Source organism: Salvia hispanica, chromosome 3 (genome assembly GCF_023119035.1).
Source record: "Salvia hispanica cultivar TCC Black 2014 chromosome 3, UniMelb_Shisp_WGS_1.0, whole genome shotgun sequence".
Lineage (NCBI taxonomy): Eukaryota > Viridiplantae > Streptophyta > Magnoliopsida > Lamiales > Lamiaceae > Salvia > Salvia hispanica.
The window spans coordinates 19,679,432-19,701,569 of NC_062967.1; the positions used below are offsets into that span (position 1 = coordinate 19,679,432).

Here is a 22,138-nt window from a genome sequence, read left to right on the forward strand (position 1 = left end):
CTGACCGTGGTTATGTCATTCAACACTTGAACGAAGAACACAACCACCCAATGGTTTTGGTACAACACCAGAAGTTCATGAGATTAAATCGTCAACTTGATCCAGTACACCAAAAATTTATTACAGATTGTGCTGGTGTTAATATTGGTCCTTCACTCACTTTCAAGCTGTTGACTGAATTGATGGGCGGATATGATTCCGTTGGGTGTACAGTGTTGGACATCCGTAACTACACACGGGATATCAGAAGATACGCTGAAGGATATGATGCCCAAATGATAATAGACGAGATGAAAAAGAAGAAGGAAAGTTGTGACGCCTTCACGTACGAGTATGAGGTTGATTCTCGTAGTCGACTGACGCATTTATTCTGGTGCGATCCTATTGCTAAGAAGAATTTCATGCAATTTGGTGATATTGTCTCGTTTGACACTACGTACTCAACGAATAGGTAAATGTTGACCAATTAAAATTGCTACCTTTTTTCTGTTGTGCTATGATTTCAGTTTTTTATGACATATTATCATACTACATCGAGATCTACTTGTTCATGATTTAATCCTTTGTTGTTTTGCTGTGCAGGTACTCTATGATATTTGCTCCGTTCACTGGGAAGGACAACCATGGGCGTGCGGTGTCCTTTGGAGCTGGTTTGCTTTGTAGTGAGAGTGCAGACTCTTTTTCATGGCTTTTCAAACAGTTTATCAAGTGCATGGGACTAGCTCCTAAGTTGATAATTACTGATCAAGACTTGGGAATGAAAGTAGCTGTTGAAAATGTTCTTGTGAATACACGTCATAGATGGTGCATGTGGCACATCATGGCTAAAGTCGCTGAAAAGGTACCTAAATCACTTCTTGGTAATTCTGATTTTAAAAAGGATTTGAATTCATGTGTTTGGTCGGAGTTGATTGAACCCACCGAGTTTGAAGACAAGTGGAAGACTGTGATGGAGACATATGAACTTGAAGACGCTGAATGGTTTGTTTCTATGTTCGAATCTAGAGAGTTCTGGGTTCCGGCATACTTTAGGGACTTCCCTAACAGTTCTCTGATAAAGACGACATCTATTTCTGAATCTCAGAACAGTTTTTTTAAAAGGTATACTCAGTGTAGGGCTAACCTTTTTACTCTTTAGAATCTTACATAGTTTGTAACAATAAGCTATTCTTTTTCTCAGCTATATCCAAACAAGATGTCGTTCAATCCTCTTTCCGCTATTCTTAAAGAACACAAACTCGAAGGTCATAACTATATTGCATGGAAACAAAACTTGGATATCGTTCTCACTGCCGAAGAGTACAAATATGTGCTCACTACTGAATGTCCACCCGTACCTGCTGCAAATGCTTCTGCAGCAATGAAAGAAACATACAGGAACTGGTGTAAAGCCAATGAGATGGCGAAGTGCTACATGTTGACTTCTATGTCAACAGTACTTCAACATCAGCATCAAGGCATGAACACTGCTACTGAGATTATGAACAATCTTAATAACCTTTTTGGTACTTAGAATCGAGTGGCTAAGTCTTTAGCCTTTCGGAGCATCATGACTAAGGTTGTGAAAGAGGGCACACCTGTGAGGGACCATGTCCTCGAGATGATGAGTCACCTCCATCAAATTGAGGTTTTGGGAGGGACCATTGATCCCGAGTCCCAAGTAACCATAATCCTTCAGAGTTTGCTAGCTAGCTATCAGCAGTTCAAGCTCAATTTCGAGATGAACAAGAGGGCTTACACCCTAGCTGAACTATTGACTGAGTTGCAGTCAGCGGAGGATCTTATGGTCCAGACAAAGGCTGCTAAGATGAGTTCTAGGTCGTCTTCCTCAGGCTTTAAGCCAGGTAGGGGGAAGAAGAAAGCCCAGATTGTTGTAGCACCTAAGATAGCTAAGGGCAAAAAGAAACGGGTGAACACTAACAAGAAGCAAGGCGACAAGTGCTTCAAATGCGGCAAAAAGAGGCATTGGAAGCCGGATTGTCCTAAAGAGGGCAATGGCTCAGGTATGCACCAAGCTTTCATTGTAGAATCATATTTAGTAGTTGTATCTACTCAGCAATGGGTGGTTGATACTGGAGCTACTGATCATGTTTGCTTTGATCCTGATATTATGCAGGTAACAAGGCAGTTGAATGAAGCAGAGGTCGAAATCCAGTTGGGCAATGCTACGAGAGTGGCAGCTGTTGCAGTGGGAGACGTTTATTTACGTTTTTCTAGTGATAGAATTTTAGTGTTGAACAATGTTTTGTTGATACCTTCGTTTAGAAGAAATTTAATTTCAGTTTCTAAACTTGTTTCTGATGGATATTCAATTTCATTTGATGATTCATGCATTATCAAGAAATGTGGTTCTTATATCTGTCGTGGTATCATGGAAAATATTCTTTACACTATAAAGTCTACACAATATATGCAACATAAAACTGAATCTAACTCAACATTGAAAGTTTCTCGAAAAAGAAAATCTCCTTCTGTTTCAATGAACGAAACGTACTTATGGCACTTTAGACTTGGTCATGCTAACCCTACTAGGATTCAAGCGTTGATAGATCAAGGTCTACTTAAGGATCTAGAAATAGAACCTTATACAACTTGTGAATCATGTTTGGAAGGCAAGATGACTAAGAGTCCATTTAAGGTCAATGGTAATAGGGCCAAGGAAGTACTTGAGCTCGTTCATTCTGATGTGTGTGGACCAATGACTACTCAAGCTAGAGGCGGCTTTCGATATTTCATCACCTTCATTGATGACTACTCGAAAGTTGGATATGTCTATTTGATGCGTCACAAGTCAGAATCTTTTGAAAAGTTCAAAGAATTCAGAGCACTTGTGGAGACGCGACATGGTAAGACAATCAAGTCTCTACGGTCTAACCGTGGAGGCGAGTACCTCAGTAGTGAGTTCTTCGACTACTTAGCAGAGGCGGGAATTGAATCCCAATGACTGCACCTGGCACACCCCCCCCCCCAGCAGAATGGCGTAGCTGAACGAAAGAATATAACCCTCTTAGAAATGGTTCGATCGATGATGAGTTATGCTAAGTTACCTATTTCGTTCTGGGGACACGCGTTGCTCGCAGCAAGCTATACCTTGAACAACTTACCATCCAAATCAGTACCTACAACACCACATGAGTTGTGGACTGGACGAAAATCTAGTCTAAGACATCTCAGAGTGTGGGGTTGTCCAGCACACGTGTTGGAGAAAGATCCAACGAAGTTGGAGTCTCGTACTGAGTTATGTTTGTTTGTAGGGTATCCCAGTGGAACGAAAGGCTATGAATTCTATAGTCTACGAGATAAGAAGGTATTTGTTAGCACAAATGATTTTGCAGTTTTGGTATACTCGAAAGTTGTTTTGAGTATAAGTGGGAGATTGTTAGAGTTTAGTATACTGAAAGCATCTTTTAAATGCTTGTATATGTAATAACTCTTCTATCCATTTTTACCATTTAATGAGAAAGAGTTTGTTACAATGCGTTTCGCTTATGGGTTGTTTATGTATTTATGAGATGTTGAAATATATTTTTCATTTAAATACATAGTTTAAGCAAAATGAGTCTAAGTCTTCTGCATAGTAGACAAGTTGTGAGCGGCGTTCACAGTAGGTAACTTGTCGGTTCTTGCAGAAGGAAAATTGTTTTACAACCTAGATAGGCTTTGACTACCTATCGTGAAAGGTTGCGACGTCAGTCCGAAAGTTTCCTTACCTAAGGAAATGAACGACGTCGGTGTGGTATAGCACTGACAGGATCAACAGTGAGATAAGTCTTTCTTGGCTATTTACTAAAAGACGAGGTCTCGGTGATTGTCATTTCTTAATCATTGTTGACATAACATTGATCATACGATATTAATTGAAAAGTACTTTGACTTATCAAATAGTGAGGGTATTTCGTTGCCCAAGAATCCTGATAGATTGGGTAGTGATCATAATGTCTAAGTGGTGCTAGTATTGTTATTGCAATGAATCGTGTGCTGGGAGAGGCCAGTCTAATAATATCCTCAAAAGGTGTTTAGAAAAAGGTTTTATTATTCAGAAAACTGGCTAGTTGGAATTTATTCCATGAATAATAAATAATATTTCTGAACTAGACCACTCTTGGAAAAAGAAATTAATTAATAAAAGTCAGATAGCAGACTTGATATTAATTAATGGATATTTATATCTTTAACACGAGAAATTATTTAATTAAAAAGGAAGTCCCGGAATACTCGTAATTTCGATTTGGACGGGCAGTCAATATTATATCTATAGTGGATGATAATAATATTTAAGTTTGGGCTCGAATTAAATTAATTTTAATTTAATTAGTGAAAGCCTGAACTGTGGCCCAATCCAATCCTCCATAGATCCCTGATCTGGCCCAAAATAATTAATTTAATATAAAAGGGAGAAGAGGAGAAGACAGATAAATAATTCTACCGATATTTTTCGTTCTCTGCAATTTTGAGAGAGTGAAAAATCGTTAATTTAGGGTTCTTCAACCCAGAGATATTTGTCTTCAATTCTTCTCCGGCTTTTGAGGATTTGACAAGCTTTGCCCACACAAAGGTCAATTCCGAGTTAAAGGGAACGGATCAGAAGATCCGTGGTTGAGATAAATTGAAGAAATTGAAGAAGGTGATTGAATTCAACTCTTGAATTCCTACGGTATGTTTTATTTAATTGCATATATTCAGTACAATCTGTGATTATATGCTTATGAACATGTTTCTAGTTTACAATCAGATAAAAGCATATTTAGATGTAAATCTTTCAATCAAACTAAATAGATTTCCGCTGCAAAACCAACATGGACGACACGAGTTTTAATGAGAAATTGGTAAAGTAAAAGAGAAGGACAAAAGTAGGTAACGTAAGAGAGATACGAAAAAAAAAGTAAGTAAAGTACGGAAGAAAGGAGAAAAAATAGGTAAAGTATGAGAGAAAATATTTCCATTTTTGAAAATGAGACTAGTTTTTGTGGACATCGTAAAATGACAAAATGAGACTATTTTCGTAGATGGAGGGAGTAGTGTCTTCCTCCTTGAAGTTAGGTCAACATATCTTTAATTCCTCATTAACTACAAATACCATGTTGTAATATCACTATGAGATAAACATGGATGGATCACAGACTTGGATGGGGGGAGAGGGTCGACCAACACTCCCTCATCCCATTAGTACCACCGGAGTAGAGATTTGAAGCTGTCATTGACCCCCACAACAGCTCTTATTCAAACTCCATTGTTGTAGGCAGGAGCACTACTACGTTGGGGCCAGGGGGCCCATGGGCCCCAAGCCATTTTACTAATTAGAATTATATATATGTTCAACAATACATAAAATTATCTAGTATCCCCTCCGTCCAAAAAAACAGTTCCATTTGTGGACGACGCGAGTTTTAATGAGAAATTGGTAAAATAAGAGAGATATTAAGTAAAAATAAGTAAAGTATGTACGAAAGGAGAAAAAGTGGGTCGAGTATCAGAGAAAAACTTTCCATTTTTAAAAATGAGAATATTTTTTGTGGACATCATAAAATGGCAAAATGAGACTATATTTGTAGACCAGTGTTCTAAAAACCGATTCAGACCGACCGGTCAGACCGGTTCGGCCGCGAACCAGCGCCTTATCTGGTCCGATTTAGACGATAAAACCATTCCACTATCGGGCCGTTTTGAACCGCTCAAACCGCCCAGTTCAACCGGAAACCGGTGACCGGTTAAACCGGTTTAAAGCTTTTAACTTTATTTTAAACATTATAATTGGCAATTGTGCTTTATTTATAGAAGTTCCAAGCTACGAATCAACCTTTACTCATCGATGTGGGATACAACATTCCTATTCCTGCTGTACTAATTTATTAAGTACTACTACAAAATATTCGCTCCTTTAGTTAAGATGTATTTTTAAATTTTTATTCTTTTTAAATTAAAATCTGCCATCCGTTTAACCAACATGTTTTTACTCTTTACTTTTTTGATTTTTTATTGAATAAATAAGTTGAGGACTTGAGGTTTTGATAACAAATTTTATATAGTAAAAATATACAACTAGTACAGTGGTATAATATTTAGAAAAAGTTTTGTTCTAGCATCTTTTCGGTGGAGAAAGTTATATAGATTGTATGATTATTGATATTTTATGTTACGAATGCTCAAAACAATGCATTATACACCCTCCGTCCCGGCTAAGATGACACATTGCTTAGCCGGCACGGGGTTTTAGGAGATATTGGTTAAAGTGTTTAATTGGAAAGAGAGAAGATGAGTGTAACTATTAAAGTAAAGAGATAAAGAAAGATAAATATTTTAATAGGAGTGAGAAAAAGTGGTTGAGTGTATTAATTGGAGAGAGAAAGTTACCAAAAAAGGAAATGTGTCATCTTAGTTGGGACAAACTAAAAAGGAAAACGTGTCATCTTAAGCGGGACAGAGGGAGTAATTGTTAATTTTGTTTATTACTGATATTATTTTAATTATTTGCACAATATATTATTTAATTAACTATATAAGTGTGTTGCTACAGTATTCCGGTCTGACCAGTGGTTCGACCGGTCGGACCAGTTGAACCGTGAACCAGTAGCTACACCGGTTCGTCCACCGGTCCGGTTTTTAAAACATTGTTGTAGACGGAGGATTGCAGTTGGTCTTCCTCCTTGACTTTAGGTCAACTGAGGTCGAACTTCCTCAAGCACAAATTTTTGAATATACTCCCTCTGTCTGCGAATAGGAATCTTATTTTTTTCATTTTAGTCCGTCTGAGAATAGGAGTCTCAGTCCACTTTAACCATAAATAGGAATAAGTCTCACCTTCCACTAAATGAGACCCCCTATTTCACTAACTTTTTTCCATCTATTTTTTTTAATATTTCTTAAAACCCGTACCGCTAAGAAATGAGACTCTTAATAACGGAATGTGGGAATATATACACAATAACTCTTAAAAATATTTTATGCACTATAAATAAAATACTTTGTCAAGCCCAACTTTTTGAATATATATTATATGCACTACAAATAAAATACTTTGTCAAATTAATTTTCGAGATATGCTATATTTATCCAATGACTTTTAAATACTATAGTTTGCATTATTACTAAAACAATTTACTTTTTAGTAGTTCATAGTGCATACTACTCCATACATTTAAATTTATTTTTTAAATCTAATACTAGTATATTGAAAAATATTTTGTAAAAACTACTTACTAGTTGACTTTAAAGATTATAGTTTAAAGGGATGTTATTAATTTAATGACTTGTAAAACCTGTAGTTCCAATTTAAAATACTTTACATAATTTTACCAAAATTTTCTAATAGATCCGATTAATTAATTTAATTATGGAAAAAACTTAATTTTATTATTATGTTAATGTATTAGTAGTATGTAAACTTCTTTATAAGATTATCACAAATTGTTGATATTAAATTTTCTGACATGATAAAGCCTGATGTATGCTTTATATTTTAATTTCTACATAATTGAAAATGCTCTTTTGCTTTCAAGCTCTCTTCCATATGATGAAAGAAAATAATAGAGGGTGTTCCTACAATGACAACATCTAAATCTAGTGATGCTTTTGCAATTATTAACCGAGGCAAAGTCAAGATATTTATTCTTTTTGGGCTCCAATATAAAATTCATGGCTTCGCCTCTTATTGCGTGCAAAGAACTTCTAAGGAAGGAGCGCCTCTGTAGCCTAAACGAATAAAACAAAGAGCAGACTAAGTATTGGAGTTTCTTGCTGCTGTGAAGTGTGAATGGAGTGTTTCTTAGTGCGTAGATGTAGGCCTGCTTAACGGGTTCTCCGGTTCTCGGGTACCCGGAATCGGAACCGAAACCGATCGGGTAATTGGGGAACCGGGAACCGGAGAACCGGTTCCGGTTCCGGTACCGGTTCTAGTATTTTTCAAACTTTTCGGTTCCTGTTCTACCCGGAACCGACCGGTTCTTACCCGGAACCGGATAATATATTAATTTCAGATTTTTAATTTTAGTTTTAATAAAATTTAATATTTTTACTTAAATAAAATTAATCCTATTCCTAACTTCCTAGCCAACAACTATGGAGTACATATTTTTCATTTGATATCTCCTCATTTTTTGCATTCAATTGAGTTGGAAATAAATCAAAAGAACGTGCTTCAAATATAAATTTGTTTGATATGCTTTCAATTAATAACATATTGTATAGTTTATCTAATTTTTTTCGATTAACCTATATAGTGAATATTTTGATACACATCTGTATCGTTAAGAAATATATGACAAAATCAAATACTACTACTTTAAAATTATATTAATTTATAAGCCTTATATACACATAGACTATATATATATATATATATATATATATATACTGGGTGAAAATAGGCTAGCATATAGAAAATTAAAAATAACAAAACTACTAGTTTTGTGAATATATCAATCACTGAAGTAATCAATTTCATGACTCATTTTTCCTTCTTAATGTTTTATTTATTGGAAGGTATTCTGTTGTGTGAATACAAATAATAATGTAATAAAGATATTAAAGAATTGAAATTTCATAATCTGTGGACTAGGTTTATTTTGTATACCACTTTTGAGACAAAGTTGGGCATAAATCACATGATTAGTGGTCAAGAACTATATTTTTACTCCATTTTAAAAGTTACTACTGTATTATTTTAGATTTTCAATATTTTAATTTGTATTTTTGTGTGTTTATTTAAATTTTTTGGCATTAAATTGTTATATTTCTAAATATTGAATTATTTAAATAAATCAAAATTAAAATTATAAATCGGTTCCGGTTCTGAACCGGAACCGATCGGTTCTTACCCGACCGGTTCTGAACCGGATCCGGCCGGGTCCGGTTCCGGTTCCGGTTCCAAGATTCATTAAAATTTGTAACCGGGTACCCGGTCAACCGGACCGGGTAGAACCGGAACCGGCCGAATAAGCAGGCCTACGTAGATGTTCTGTTTCTTACAAAGAAAATGAGACAAAATTTTTAGATTAAATTATTAACAAAAATAATAATGAGCTTATTAGTTAGCTCTAGTGTGTTAAAAACCGGACCGGATCGGTAACAAAAATAATAATTAGCTTATTAGTTAGCTCCAGTGTTTTAAAAACCAGAAAATTTATGACATCTTTACCACTCCACCACAATGCTTTGAGTAATATGACATGAACATTAACTAAATTTATATATTAAACATGATAAATTTTTATTTACACTAACTTATAATCCAAATTTAATAAATAATTATTAATTATAGTATCTATAACTATATTTAGCAATCACTAAATTTTAATATTATTTATATATAATCAATTATACATAAGGTTTAATATTTTTATATATTATTAATTTTATTTTGATATTTATTGAATCTTAATGTATATAGTATGCATTTACATTTTATATATATGTTATATTATTGCTTCAAATAAAACATATTTAAAAAAAAATGAACTTTATTTGTTTTTATCATAAAATATCAAAAAAAAATTAGTATATTTAAAATATATTTTATTATAAAAAATATTAGTACAAATTTAATATTTAATATATTTTACTACTATTTTTTGTGTAATATATTTTTATATAAGTATACATAATGTTAAATGTGTTTTAGTAATAAATTATTAATTACATTTATCATTCATTATTTAATATATATTAATTATATATGTTTATAATAATATTCTGGTTCGACCAATGGTTCGACCAGTGAATCGGTTGAACCAGTGAACCGGTTCGCCGGCCGGTCCGATTTTTAAAATATTGGTTATAGGGCTGGCAAATCGTGCGTGTTCGACACGATAACGACACGAACACGATAACAACAAACACGAACACGACCCGTTAAGAAAACCTCAAACACGAACACGAACACGGCCCGCTACCCTCAGACACGAACAACACGACACGAACCCATTAACGACACGAACCACTTCGGGTCAACACGACATGATAACAACACGTATTGAAAATTGAGATTGTAAGAGTCATTTAATAAGTAGTGAAAAATGAAAACAATAAGAATTAATAATATTAAAATATTATTTGTTAACGGATAACACGAACACGACACGAACACGCATTGTTAACGGATAACACGAACCCGACACGAACACGACACGAAATTTTCGTGTCCTTAATGGGTCGACCCGATAAGGACACGAACCCAATAAGCTCTGACCCAAACCCATTAATTTCGTGCCGGTTCGTGTCGTGTTATCATGTCGTGTCAAAAATTGTCAGCCCTAATTGGTTAGCTCATACCAATAGCTCATTTATCACAATTTAAAGGAACGGATTTAAAAAATAATTACTCCCTCCGTCCACGAAAATTTGTCCCAATTTTTCATTTTCGTCCGTCCCCCAAAATTTGTCCCATTTCACTTTTATCATTTTTGGTAGTGGACCCCATATTCCACTAACTCATTCCTACTTATATTTTATTATAAAACTAATATTATATTTTTCAACTCACTTTCCATTACATTTCTTAAAACCCGTGTCCGGTCAAACCGGGACGAATTTTCGTGGACGGAGGGAGTAATATTTTTAAAGGTATGATTAAATATTACTCCCTCCGTCCCGCTTTAGGAGTCCTGGTTGAGTCGGGCACATGTTTTAAGAAAAAAGTGTTTGAGAATGTAATAAATAAATATTGTAGTGGATGTTAGACCCACTTTTAACACTTTGTAGGTATTTTTTATTAATTTATCTCAACCGGGACTCCTAAAGCGGAACGGAGGGAGTAGTTACTTTTCGGTAGATTCTCTCTGAATTACTCCTACTAAGATTTTCTTTGCAAACATAACATATTTATTGGATATGGATCCCCTGCTGTGCTCAAAGCCACAGCAGGGTGTGCTGTTCCACACAGCCAAATATTTAATTAAAAAAGAAATTAATATTTAAATGTTATTATTTATGAATTTTATATTTGGCTGTGTGAAACAGCACACCCTGTTGTGGCTTTGAGCACAACAGGGGATCAATACATCCTCTTTAGCAGAAAGACGGGTATTCCTTGCTCATTATCAGACAATCACTTATTCACAAACTTCGTGTGGGACTAATACTTTGCATTTCCCATCTCATGGAAAACCCTTTTCGCTCCGCTTAGCCTTATCCCCCTCTAAGGGGATTTTAGTGATAGGTTCTATAGGAACTGGACGATCCATATCCCATATTTATTTCTCCAATTCCACCTTGTATTGGTCGTATTAATTTTATTTAGGTGCAACTTTCTAGCTTCCCAGAATCCCAGGTATTAATTACATTTAATTTTCTGAATCTACCCAATAATTTTCTAGTGCGTTAATAAACTATGAATTGTATTACTTTACAACCTTATTTGTTTGATATTACAGGATCGAATACTACTTTCTTTGTTAATGTAAAATATAAGTCTACTGAATAAGTTAGAATGTAATGGAGTTGAAATCCTAAACAATACAATATGGAGTATTCAGTAGAGTTATGAGGTTGTTCATCATTCTTCAAGATAGTAAGCATTTTGTGGAGTGAATATCTTAAGACCCCAGCTAAGATTTCAAGCATCAAAATTTCAAATAAATGGCAGTATTTCTACACACCTCTCTCTTTCTCTGTCTTTCACTCTATTCTAATTACACATATAATCAACACACTATACAACAATTTTGATTTCTATCTACCTTGTGTCCAAGTGATTGTAAGCTCATTATGCGTAGCTGTGGGATTAGAGCTGCTAGAGCTGTTGTGATCAATAGAAATGTCTCTCTCCGTGAAGAAACCCGGCTGCTTCGCCTGCGGCAGCGCCACTTCATTCCCCAGCATGAACACCACAGACGACATGCTTGGCCTGTCGTCTGGGCTATTCTGCACGCACAGAAGCGCCACGTGGATGGCACGTTCCACTTGTCCCCAGTTGAACGCCTCATCCAGACAAGGATCGAGTAGCTTTCTCGAACTATCTTCCATGTAAAGCCTCCACGCCTGCGCACAGTTTCAGCTCATTCAGATTATCAAGCACTAAAAAGAAGAAAAAAAAAGTGAAGAGCACTGCTTACATGTCCGAGAAGATTGAGATTGTGGTCTTTAAGGAGGAATCCTCTGTTTCTGTTGCCGCTAACGATCTCCAGCACGAGAACACCGAAACTGAAAACATCGGATTTGACTGAAAACAACCCGTCTATAGCGTATTCTGGAGACATGTAGCCGCTGTGATAGAGTAATTCATGTAAGGATACATATGTTTAGTAAATTCAGATTGTTTGAGATTGATTTTCTTACTATGTTCCAACAACTCTGCGCGTCTGAGCTTCGGTTTGGTTTCCTCCGAAGCTCCTAGCTAATCCAAAGTCGGATATCTTGGGAATCATATCAGCATCAAGCAATATGTTGCTAGCTTTGAGGTCGCGGTGGATGATTCTCAGCCTCGAATCTTGATGAAGATAGAGTAGCCCTTTAGCGATTCCGTTGATGATATCGAAGCGCTTTTGCCAGCCAAGGAGCCTACTCTTTTCCTTGTCTGTCCAAACATATATATGATTAGAAGAGAGCCAAAGTGAGTTTAAATGTAGAGTTAGGAAAAAGTTTGTCACCAAATAATATTAAGTCGAGGCTATGATTAGGCATGTATTCGTAGATCAACATGTACTCCTCTCCTTGAGCACAAAATCCAAGAGTCCTCACTAGATTACGATGCTGGAGTTTGGCTATCAGCATCACTTCATTTCTCAGCTCGTTCACTCCTTGGCTCGACGTCTTTGACAAGCGTTTCACAGCAATTTCTTGCCCGTCTTCGAGCAAGCCCTGCACGCAATATGGAAAATGTGAAATGCCATACAAATAATGTGAAATTGCTAAGAATTGTAGTGTCTTTACCCTGTAGACAGGTCCAAATCCGCCCTCACCCAGCTTGTTCGTGTTTGAAAAATTATCAGTAGCTTTCAAAACTGTAGGCAAACTGAAGAATGGCAGCTCCCCTTCTTTCGCATGAGTTGCACTGAACAGCCCTACAACTGCACAACATCATCATCAAATTCAAGCACACAGAATCTACACAACTTAACCACATAATTATACATACCTTCATCATTCATACTCGGATCGTTCTTTCTCCTCCGGCCATAAACATAAACGAGGATTACGCACACAAAAACCATCACCACTACCGACGTAGTACTTGCTATGACTATAGTTCTTGTTCTCCCTCCATTTCCGCCACTCCTGCTCGTGCTCGCCACATCTTCAATCAACCAAAACAAAACATCACAATCAATCAATCTCATTTCAATATCATCATCGTCACAAGCTTCTTACTTACCACCAGGCTCAGCCGCAGCCATCCTGATATAAAGATCCTGGCCTGCCGAAGCCATCACCCTGATATCGATCAAGTCGCCATGATAGAACAAGCATCCGCTCCCGTCGCCACTGATATTGAGCTGCGTATACGCCACACACGAACAGTCCCTCGCGCAATCCAATTGGCACTCCGCAAGGCTCCTCCTCTCCACATTGTAAGTAGTGTTCCGAGCATCAGGCAGCTTGATGGCAGAGTATTTCAAAAACTTATCCGTACCACAGCTCAGCGCAATCCTCCTGACGCACCCATCCGACCAGTCCGTCCGCCCCCAGCTCTCCGGATCCCTCGCCACGAACCTGTCGAGGCATCCGCACGATGGGGACGTCCCCGCATTGCAGCTGCCGTGGGGACCGCACAGCCCGTAGCTGTCGCAGTTGTCAGCCGGCACGTTCGTGTAAGTAGTCCACGAATTTGTCCGATCGTTCCACGTGGAGCGAACTCCTTCCCCGTTGGGATTCAGCCTCGATATCGACAAAACAGAGTCCCCGACCCTGCCCTCCGTGTAACGCACCTCGTCTCGCGTCATCTGCAGCGAGACGGAGTAGGTCGGGTCGTTGCTCGTGTCGGGGGCCCCGCTCCACCGGAGCCCGTTCCACGGCCCGATCCTGTACTGGAAGGCCTCTCCCTTCTTCAGCACCATCTGCGGGTATCCGGTGGTGTCAACGTGCGACGAATACTCGCCTTTCGCGGGATCGCCGTCGCTTTTCCACGACGAAATGTAGGTTTCCACGTTGGTGACGTAGTTCCACCCTAGCCTAATTCCGGCGAGCAACGTGTCGCAGGGGTAATCGAAGCTCTGCCAGAGGAAGTTATCATTATCATCATCGCCTGCATCTTTGACGATCAGATTCCCGGAATCGAGCAATTGCGCGATTGGATTTGGGGATGGAGTCGTCAACGCCGAAGACCAGACGGTGCCGTTAGTTCTGTTAAGAATAGCAAGGACGCCAGGCGCCGTTACCGTTAACACGCCGTTTCTGTCTGTGAGCGGTGATTCTCTGTTTGCGACCCACACATAAGTAGGAACGGTTATGTTGCTGTACCAGATTCCGACGTAGCGATTGGTGGAATTGGTGAGGTTGAAGAAACCGAGCTCGAACACTCCGTTTGCTGAAACGAGTGTTTCTCCATCTCTGATTCTTGCAGAGGTGGTTATGGTGTCGCTTGCAGTGGAAAACAGGGAGCGGATTAGCAGGAGATAGACGAGTAAAAACGGTGATGAATGCTTTCGGGATTCATCCATGGCTGCGGATCAAGATTTGATTTGTATTGAAATGGGAGATTTTGCATCCTATTATCATATTGAAAATCGATAGTTAAAGCAGTCAAAATTGTCTGTTCGTTTGAAATTATTGGTAGAATTGGTATTGTCAAAGTTTTGGTGGGTCCAAATGTGAAGGAAGTGCAGTGCTGTCGACGTATATCGTATCTTATCAATACTATCATTATCACCTAATTATATATGTTTATTTTTTTGTCAAGAAAAACTTAGTCACTGTTACTCCCTCCCGTCAGTGATTATATGAAACAATCCAACTATGGTCATTCAAAATAGAAAAATGACTTATTTATTGTGGATGCAGGGAGTTGGGAGAAATACATTCATGGACGAATCCTTGATTCTATTCCGATGACTTGACCGACTATATTCAATACTCTCTCCGTCCGCCATTAGGAGTCTCATTCATGGACAGCACAGGTTTTAAGAAATGTTAAGAAAAATAAGTGGAAAAAAATTAGTGGAATAGGGGTCCTCTTGTATATATTAGTTTTAAATGAAATATGGGTGGAATGAGTTAGTGGAAAGTGGGACCCTATTACCATTTATGGTAAAAGTGAACCGGGACTCTTATTCGCGGACGGACTAAAATGAAAAAACGGGACTTCTATTCGCGGACAGAAGGGGTATAATATATGACACTTGAGGGAGAAAATATTATACTTATATTAATCTGAGAGAGAATTTTTTTCATAAAATAAATGTAACATCTTTTGTGTGAAAAACTAAAAAAGAAAGTGTAGTATATATTATAGTAGGACGAAAAGTATATTATAAGTGAAGACTCATGTTTCACTAACTTTTTTTCATCAATTTTTACTAATATTTCTGTAAATCCGTGTCGCCAAAAAATAAAACTCATGTTGGCGGAATGAGAAGTATTATAAAGATAGTGGATATAAATTGGAAGAAAGAATACATATATATGGGGAGTCTACTGACTTGGAATCAATATTCTTTCAAACAAATTATCAACCATGCCAGCGGGCTCCTTGGATGGTCCATCCATCGCAAGAATAATTCATTTTTGTATTCACATTGATAATTAGCTTACAAATTATGACCGTCTTCAAAACTAATCCACCTTCTTCTTTAAAATTGGTATAAACAGATTGAGTAATATGGAGTAATAATATTGATCAGGCTTCAATTGTAATTTTGATAATTAAATCCGTTTATCTAGCTAATAGCAACTTTAATACAGATAAACTGCATCAGGTAAAAATTAACGCAGGCCAAATGATGGTTGTTAGAAGATGGGGTCTAATAATGGTAAAATGATATTCATTCTTGATAAAATAATATTTAAGGTTTATAACTATTCTAAGGATCAAAAGTATCTAATAGCATGATTTAACAAACATAGTTCCATGAAAGAGTTTACTAAAAGAGCCAATAAACAAGAAAAACAGTAATTGATCTTGGTAATAAAGAATAATGACTAGATGTGATTAGATATTGATTTTTGGAACGCAGACTTTAATAATTTGGACTTTGCACCTAAAAATTGGTTGGTAAATGAGTTGAGATGTAGACCATGGAATATAGTTAAATTTATTGATAAACGACCACTTGTAGTTAAATCAATGTAGGTATATTAAACCAATATAATCAATTTTACATAAATTGGTACGAGGGAGAATGATATTCCTTTCGGTCTTCATTAAATAATTTATATTTTGATTAGTGTGGATTTTAAAAAATTGTTTAATTTTATTAGTAAAAGTAGATAGAAAAAATTGGTGGAATGTTAGTCCTACTTTTATATACTTTCTTTGTTCACTGAATATAGTCTCATTTGTAGATATATAGTAAGATTTGGTAAAGTAAAAGAAAATGAGAAAAAGTAGGTATATAGTAAGAGAGATAGAGAAAAAAAAAAAGAGATATGGAAAAAAAAGTAGGTAAAATATGTGAGAGAGGAGAAAAAGTGGATATAGTATGAGAGAGAGACTATCCATGTATAGAAATGAGAGTATTTTTTCTGGACATCCAAAAATGGCAAAATGAGAATATTTTTCTAGATGGAGGGAGTATTAGTTTTATAATAAAATGTGAGTGAGACTGAGTTAATTAGTGGAATATAAAGTCCACTACCAATAAAGGTAAAAGTGAAATATGACATTTATTGGAGACCATCCAAATAAGAAAATATGAGACAATTACTTAGGACCTGAGGGTGTATATATATTCATTACTTACATGTATCAGAATATTGGAACCTTGATTCCATATGCTACTATTTCTTTGTGAAGTTGTATATACTTGCATCACACTCTTTTCTTGTGACATTGGGAAAGTGCTCCCTTTTGTACGACCAATATTGATTATCTAGGCCATATCATTTAGATGGTGTTATCTAAGCAGACGAGGCGAAGATTAAGGCTATGAAGGATTGGAAGTCCCGACTAAAGTAAAGCAATTACAAGGTTTCTTGATACTGAGCTGGCAGCCTCAGCAGTGACCCTATTCACCATGGTGGCACGTCCAGTGCCTACAATTCTTGCAGATATTCGGGCCGAGAACTCCAACCTTGATGACATGCGGCTCCTCCACTCGGTCGTATCTGCTGGCACGACGCTATCATACAACACGATTGTCTACTTTACAACAAGAGACGCATCTATATTAGTCTGTCCTCTTCGATGCATTACAAGTTGTTGAAAGAGTTTCATGGTGCTCCTCAGGGGTCATCAAGGCGTTGTTCGAACTTTTCATAAGCTCTCGACGGCCTTCTATTGGCCAAATATGTGGCGAGATGTTTGTATGTTTGTCACGCACCCACCAAGTCACCAAATATTCAACTCAGAAGCCTGGAAGTCTCATCCACTTCCAACCGCATTTCGAGTCCGTCATAATTATAAACTCATTTATGGGTTTTCGTGACGGTTCTTTACATGAACGTATTAGTCAAACCGCCTAGGGTCCTATAAATAATTCTTGTTCACTCATTGTGAAACAAGAAAGAATTAGAATTAACTTCTTCATATTCTCTTTTACTTCTCTCGCAAGTTTTGCCCCTAACCATCCTCCTCCAAATCCCGCCGCCAAGCTCCCCGTATCGGCTCCTCTTTGGCCACCCCGCTGCCCCCTCTGCACCGAGAATATCTTGGTGTATTACACAGTGCTACAGTTTGCTGCAGGTTGAGGGATTCGGAATGGACAAAACTGTTGTCTAAGGGGAGGCGTTTTCATCCAAAAAAACCCTAAAAAATGAAAAATGACCACATTCGTGAATAATGTAAATGGTAGAGGTTAATTTTGTTTGCTAGGGGTCTATGGGTGTGAGAACCCAAAATATTTGGAACTAAACATATAATTCATTCTATAAAAGCAGGTGTGTCCATCCAAATGAATTACTCCCTCCGTCCTGGATAATTCGGGTCACTTTGACCGGGCACGGGTTTTAAGAATTGTAATGAAAAGTGGGTTGAAAAAGTTAGTGGAATGTGGGTCCGTACCTTTATATATTAGTTTTATAATAAAATGTGAGTAGGAATGAGTTAGTGGAATATGAGGTCCACTACCAAAAATGGTAAAAAGTGAAATGGGACAAATTATGTGGGACGGACCGAAATGAAAAACTGGGACGAATTATCCGAGACGGAGGGAGTAATAATTTCATACGAAGTAGTAGCTCTTTTAACACTTTGTGTTTCCATATATCTTCCTACAAGCACTTGGACATTTTCTTCATCTATTCCATGACGCATAATTGGTACTCTCTCCATCCACCAACAGATGTCTCATTTTTTTTACTTTCTCAGGTTTTAAGAAAGTGTTTGACTTTATAAATAAAAGTAGAAAAAAAAAGTTAATGGATCCTATCTTTTATATTAATTTTATAATAAAATGTAAGTATGATGAGTTAGTGGAACGTGGATACCACTTGCCAAAAATGATAAAAGTAAAATAAGACATTTATTTGTGGATAATTGAAAAAGAAAAGATGGGACATTTAATATCAGATGAATGGAGTATTTGATTTACTTATTAAATTTAACTTCAACTCGTATATATTATATACACAAAGATCTTTTCAAATTAATTGTAATTTCATTATGATTAATTTATGAAATTTAACTTGAACTAGTATATATTATTAACACAAAGATCTTTTCAAATTAATTGTAATATTCTAATGAAAAATATCTCGTAAGCGAATGAAACGAAATTGAACAATGCAAGATAGCTAGGCTCATGACTTTGACTTTGACCTGGATAAATTAGTGTGTATCCATCCTGTTGTCATTGTCAAGGATTTTCGCACTAGTTTGAATATTGTGGAAACTAGGAAGCCGTCCTAGCTATACAATTATCTTTTCTAATTAGTTAAAAAAAAAACTTGAAATTAAAAATAAATAAAAATAAATAAAATGCACATGTAAATAAGTGAAAAATATAAAATGTAGGCAAATTTATCACCCAAGTTAAAAATTTAATACAGTAGTTCATTTAGTACTAGTATCGTAAAGGACATAGCACTTACGAAATTCTAAAATTTCTTCACATTTTACGATCTAATCGCTGCAGTGATTTAGCTACAAATTTATACAAATATATGAAATCCAAATCTTGATAATTTTCAAATCTTATAAAGTAGTAGTACTATATATTGCCGCACACGGCTGCTATCGCCGCGCAGCTACTGCCCCTGCCGTCGCTGTTCGGTCGTCGTGTCGTCACTATCGGGCTCGTAGTTGCTGTTCGTTCAGGCTCTTCCGGCGACCGAACTAACCGTTTGTTGCTCGTGTCGTTCACCTCTATAGTCTTTGGTGTGAAGAATTGCAGTTGGTAAACTCATCTCCACACTCTCGGTTCTCTCTGATTTTGATTGTGAAGCGTGTTTGGAGATTGTGAATATAAGGGCAGTTGTATAATCGGTGGAGATAGCCACGCCTGAATTTAAGAGGATAAATCTCCTTTTCATAACTAAGTTATGTGGGGAAGAGCTGAGCAGCTGTTGTTGCAATCTGATGAAGCAGTTTTGGGCCTATCGAGCTTAATTAGAAATGGGCTGAAGTCATGTAGAATGGTATTCACAAAAACAATGGAAATGAAAACTGGCCCCAACTACTTTAAAATGCAAGGATATAACAATAAATGGACTTGAAATCTTAGCTTTTGTTTCTCTCGTGTAGCTAATATACTCACCCATATATATAACCAATCTACTTGCTGGAAATTTCCATAAATAAATGTCCTTCTTTTGATCCTTTGAGAAAACTCCGATCCATAAATTGATGAAAGGCACAAAGGCAAAAATTTTGTTCCAAACTTCTAACGCTCCAACTTTCTATTGCATTTCTTAAAATTTGTGCCATGTCAAATGTAGACAAGCAAACTAAACCATATCTATGGCAAAATGAGAATTATTATTAATTATAACGACTTTAATTCAAGCAATTTTTGTGAATACTGAAAAAATAGAGGTGCAAATTTAGTTCCGGGATGTTGGATATACCCAGTGCATTTTGAGTACCCAAAACCCAAAATTTTGGGTTCGGTACGAGTTCAGGTAATTGGTGTAAAGATTTTTTTAGATTTCAGGTCCCAGACAGTTATTCAAGTATCCGCAAATAGTACCCGCGAATAGTACCCAATTATGAATTTATGCATCTGTGCTTGTAGTTATGAATATTGTTTGCCTTAGGCCCATAAGGTAAATTTATTTAATCACTCTTAGTTTAACTATGTTTTCGTATAAGTTCAATTGTGTTGCATAAGTGTCTATTACTACTAATTTGTATATATGTATAGTTGTAGTATCATACTAATGAGAAAACTGAAGTATTAAGATTGAATTTTGAATTTTGATCCATAGTCAATAATTATAATATTAATTTCAATAACTTTTATACTAATCAATAACTGGAATAATTTTTAAATTATTTTTGGATATCAGATTTGGGTATAAGGATACATGAATTAACACGTGGATCGAATATTGGATAAAATATTTTAGAGATGTCGGGTTCGAATATTTGATTTTTCGAGTTTGGGTAGCAACGGATACCCAACATACATACCGAAGAATGGATATATTTTTAAGATGATACTCCCGTCCCAAAATAGGAGTCATATTTAATTATGACACAAGTTTTAAGAAATGCAAAAGAAAGTGGGTTGAATAAATTAGTGGATTATGAGTGTCATTTACATATATTAGTTTTATAACAAAATGTGAGTGGAATAAGTTGGTGTAATGTAGGTTTACTTACCATTTATGGTAAAAGTGAAATAAGACTCTTATTGTGGAACGAACTTAAATGGCAAAATAAAACTCGTATCCTGGGACGAAGGAAGTAGTTAAAGCTGGTTCATTTTTCATAATTTTGCCCAACCCTCTTTCCTTGTGAGCTACTACTAAATGCAAGGTGAATGAGTATTATATTTATATCTATATAGATTTATAGATTTTTGCTTGTAAGGAATATATTATTCTACTTCATTCTCGCGATCTGTAGCTATCCAAATTGTTGAGATCGATTGCTTAGAATTAATTAGATCGAAACAGATGCTGTGTAGTCACCACTTGCAACTTCGTAATTAATTTCTAATTTCATTTTTACATATATTTCCAAGCCATTAATATGCTAGTATTACTTTATTGTAGTTTATTTTTATAATATACTTATGATAATTGGAAAATTATATCTTTATAATTACTCCTTCCGTACTTGAAAATTTATCACTTATTTTCATTTTTATACTATCCTAAAAATTTATCACCTTTCATTTTTTATTATTTTTTATAATGGACTCCACATTCCACTAATCTATTTTTATTTATATTTTATTATAAAATCAATATATAAAAATAAAAATCACATTCTACTAACTTTTTCAACTAGTTTTTATTATCTTTGTTAAAATTCGTGTCGAATCATGGTGATAAATTATTAAGAACTTAAGGAGTATAAGCAAATGGTATTAAAAGTGACTGCCACGACAGGAAATTAATTGCAACTTGTGGAATCTCTTTATTTTCAATCACGCTAAATGGCTGGTATTAGTAATGTAGATGAGCTGTGGATCGACAAATAAGAAGTAGAAAACTACTAACATTTGTTAGGTAATCAGCCTAATTAATATTCATCATCATATATTAATACTAATATGATAATCAAAAGTCAAATCCCCTCTCGCATCCGTAAAACGAGGACCCATGTTGCTCCCACATGTTACCATGCATATGCCACATTAATCTCTAACTTTGCACTGAATAATAGGAGAATTTCACATATTTTTATTCAATTATTAATTGTTTAACGTGGCATTCATATTTTTTTTATTATAGATTTATGATTAAATTCTGCCGGCCATGATCGAACACCACCCTTCTTCAAATAATTTGAAATGTATCTTTTATAATAAGCAAAGTCAAAAGTTAAAATTTGTAAGGCGACGAAGAAATTAATGCAATATTATCATCTGTTTGCTGCAGTATTTTCAGCTTCTGAAAGAGGAATTTATTACTCCATAATAAATTGTTATTGGATACAGTGATC

General features: G+C 36.0%; 1 protein-coding gene across 1 annotated transcript; it reads right to left on the minus strand.

Moving 5' to 3' along the window:
- Positions 1–11,510: 11,510 nt before the first annotated feature.
- LOC125213350 (G-type lectin S-receptor-like serine/threonine-protein kinase At4g27290) lies at positions 11,511–14,662 on the minus strand. The gene is made up of 7 exons (XM_048113847.1): positions 13,307–14,662; positions 13,070–13,228; positions 12,865–13,001; positions 12,582–12,792; positions 12,271–12,508; positions 12,048–12,198; positions 11,511–11,973 (listed from the first exon to the last, which is right to left on the minus strand). Exons 1-7 carry the CDS (start codon positions 14,589–14,591, stop codon positions 11,665–11,667), a joined length of 2,490 nt encoding a protein of 829 aa, XP_047969804.1. The 5' UTR covers positions 14,592–14,662; the 3' UTR covers positions 11,511–11,664.
- Between the last annotated feature and the right edge of the window lie 7,476 nt (positions 14,663–22,138).

Excerpts from the sequence above, each read along its gene's own strand:
- LOC125213350 (XM_048113847.1), bottom strand. The coding sequence starts at position 14,591 with ATGGATGAATCCCGAAAGCATTCATCACCGTTTTTACTCGTCTATCTC. Across the intron at positions 12,199-12,270 it reads CGCAGAGTTGTTGGAACATA|CGGCTACATGTCTCCAGAAT; the intron begins GTAAGAAAATCA and ends ACTCTATCACAG. Across the intron at positions 11,974-12,047 it reads ATCTCAATCTTCTCGGACAT|GCGTGGAGGCTTTACATGGA; the intron begins GTAAGCAGTGCT and ends AACTGTGCGCAG.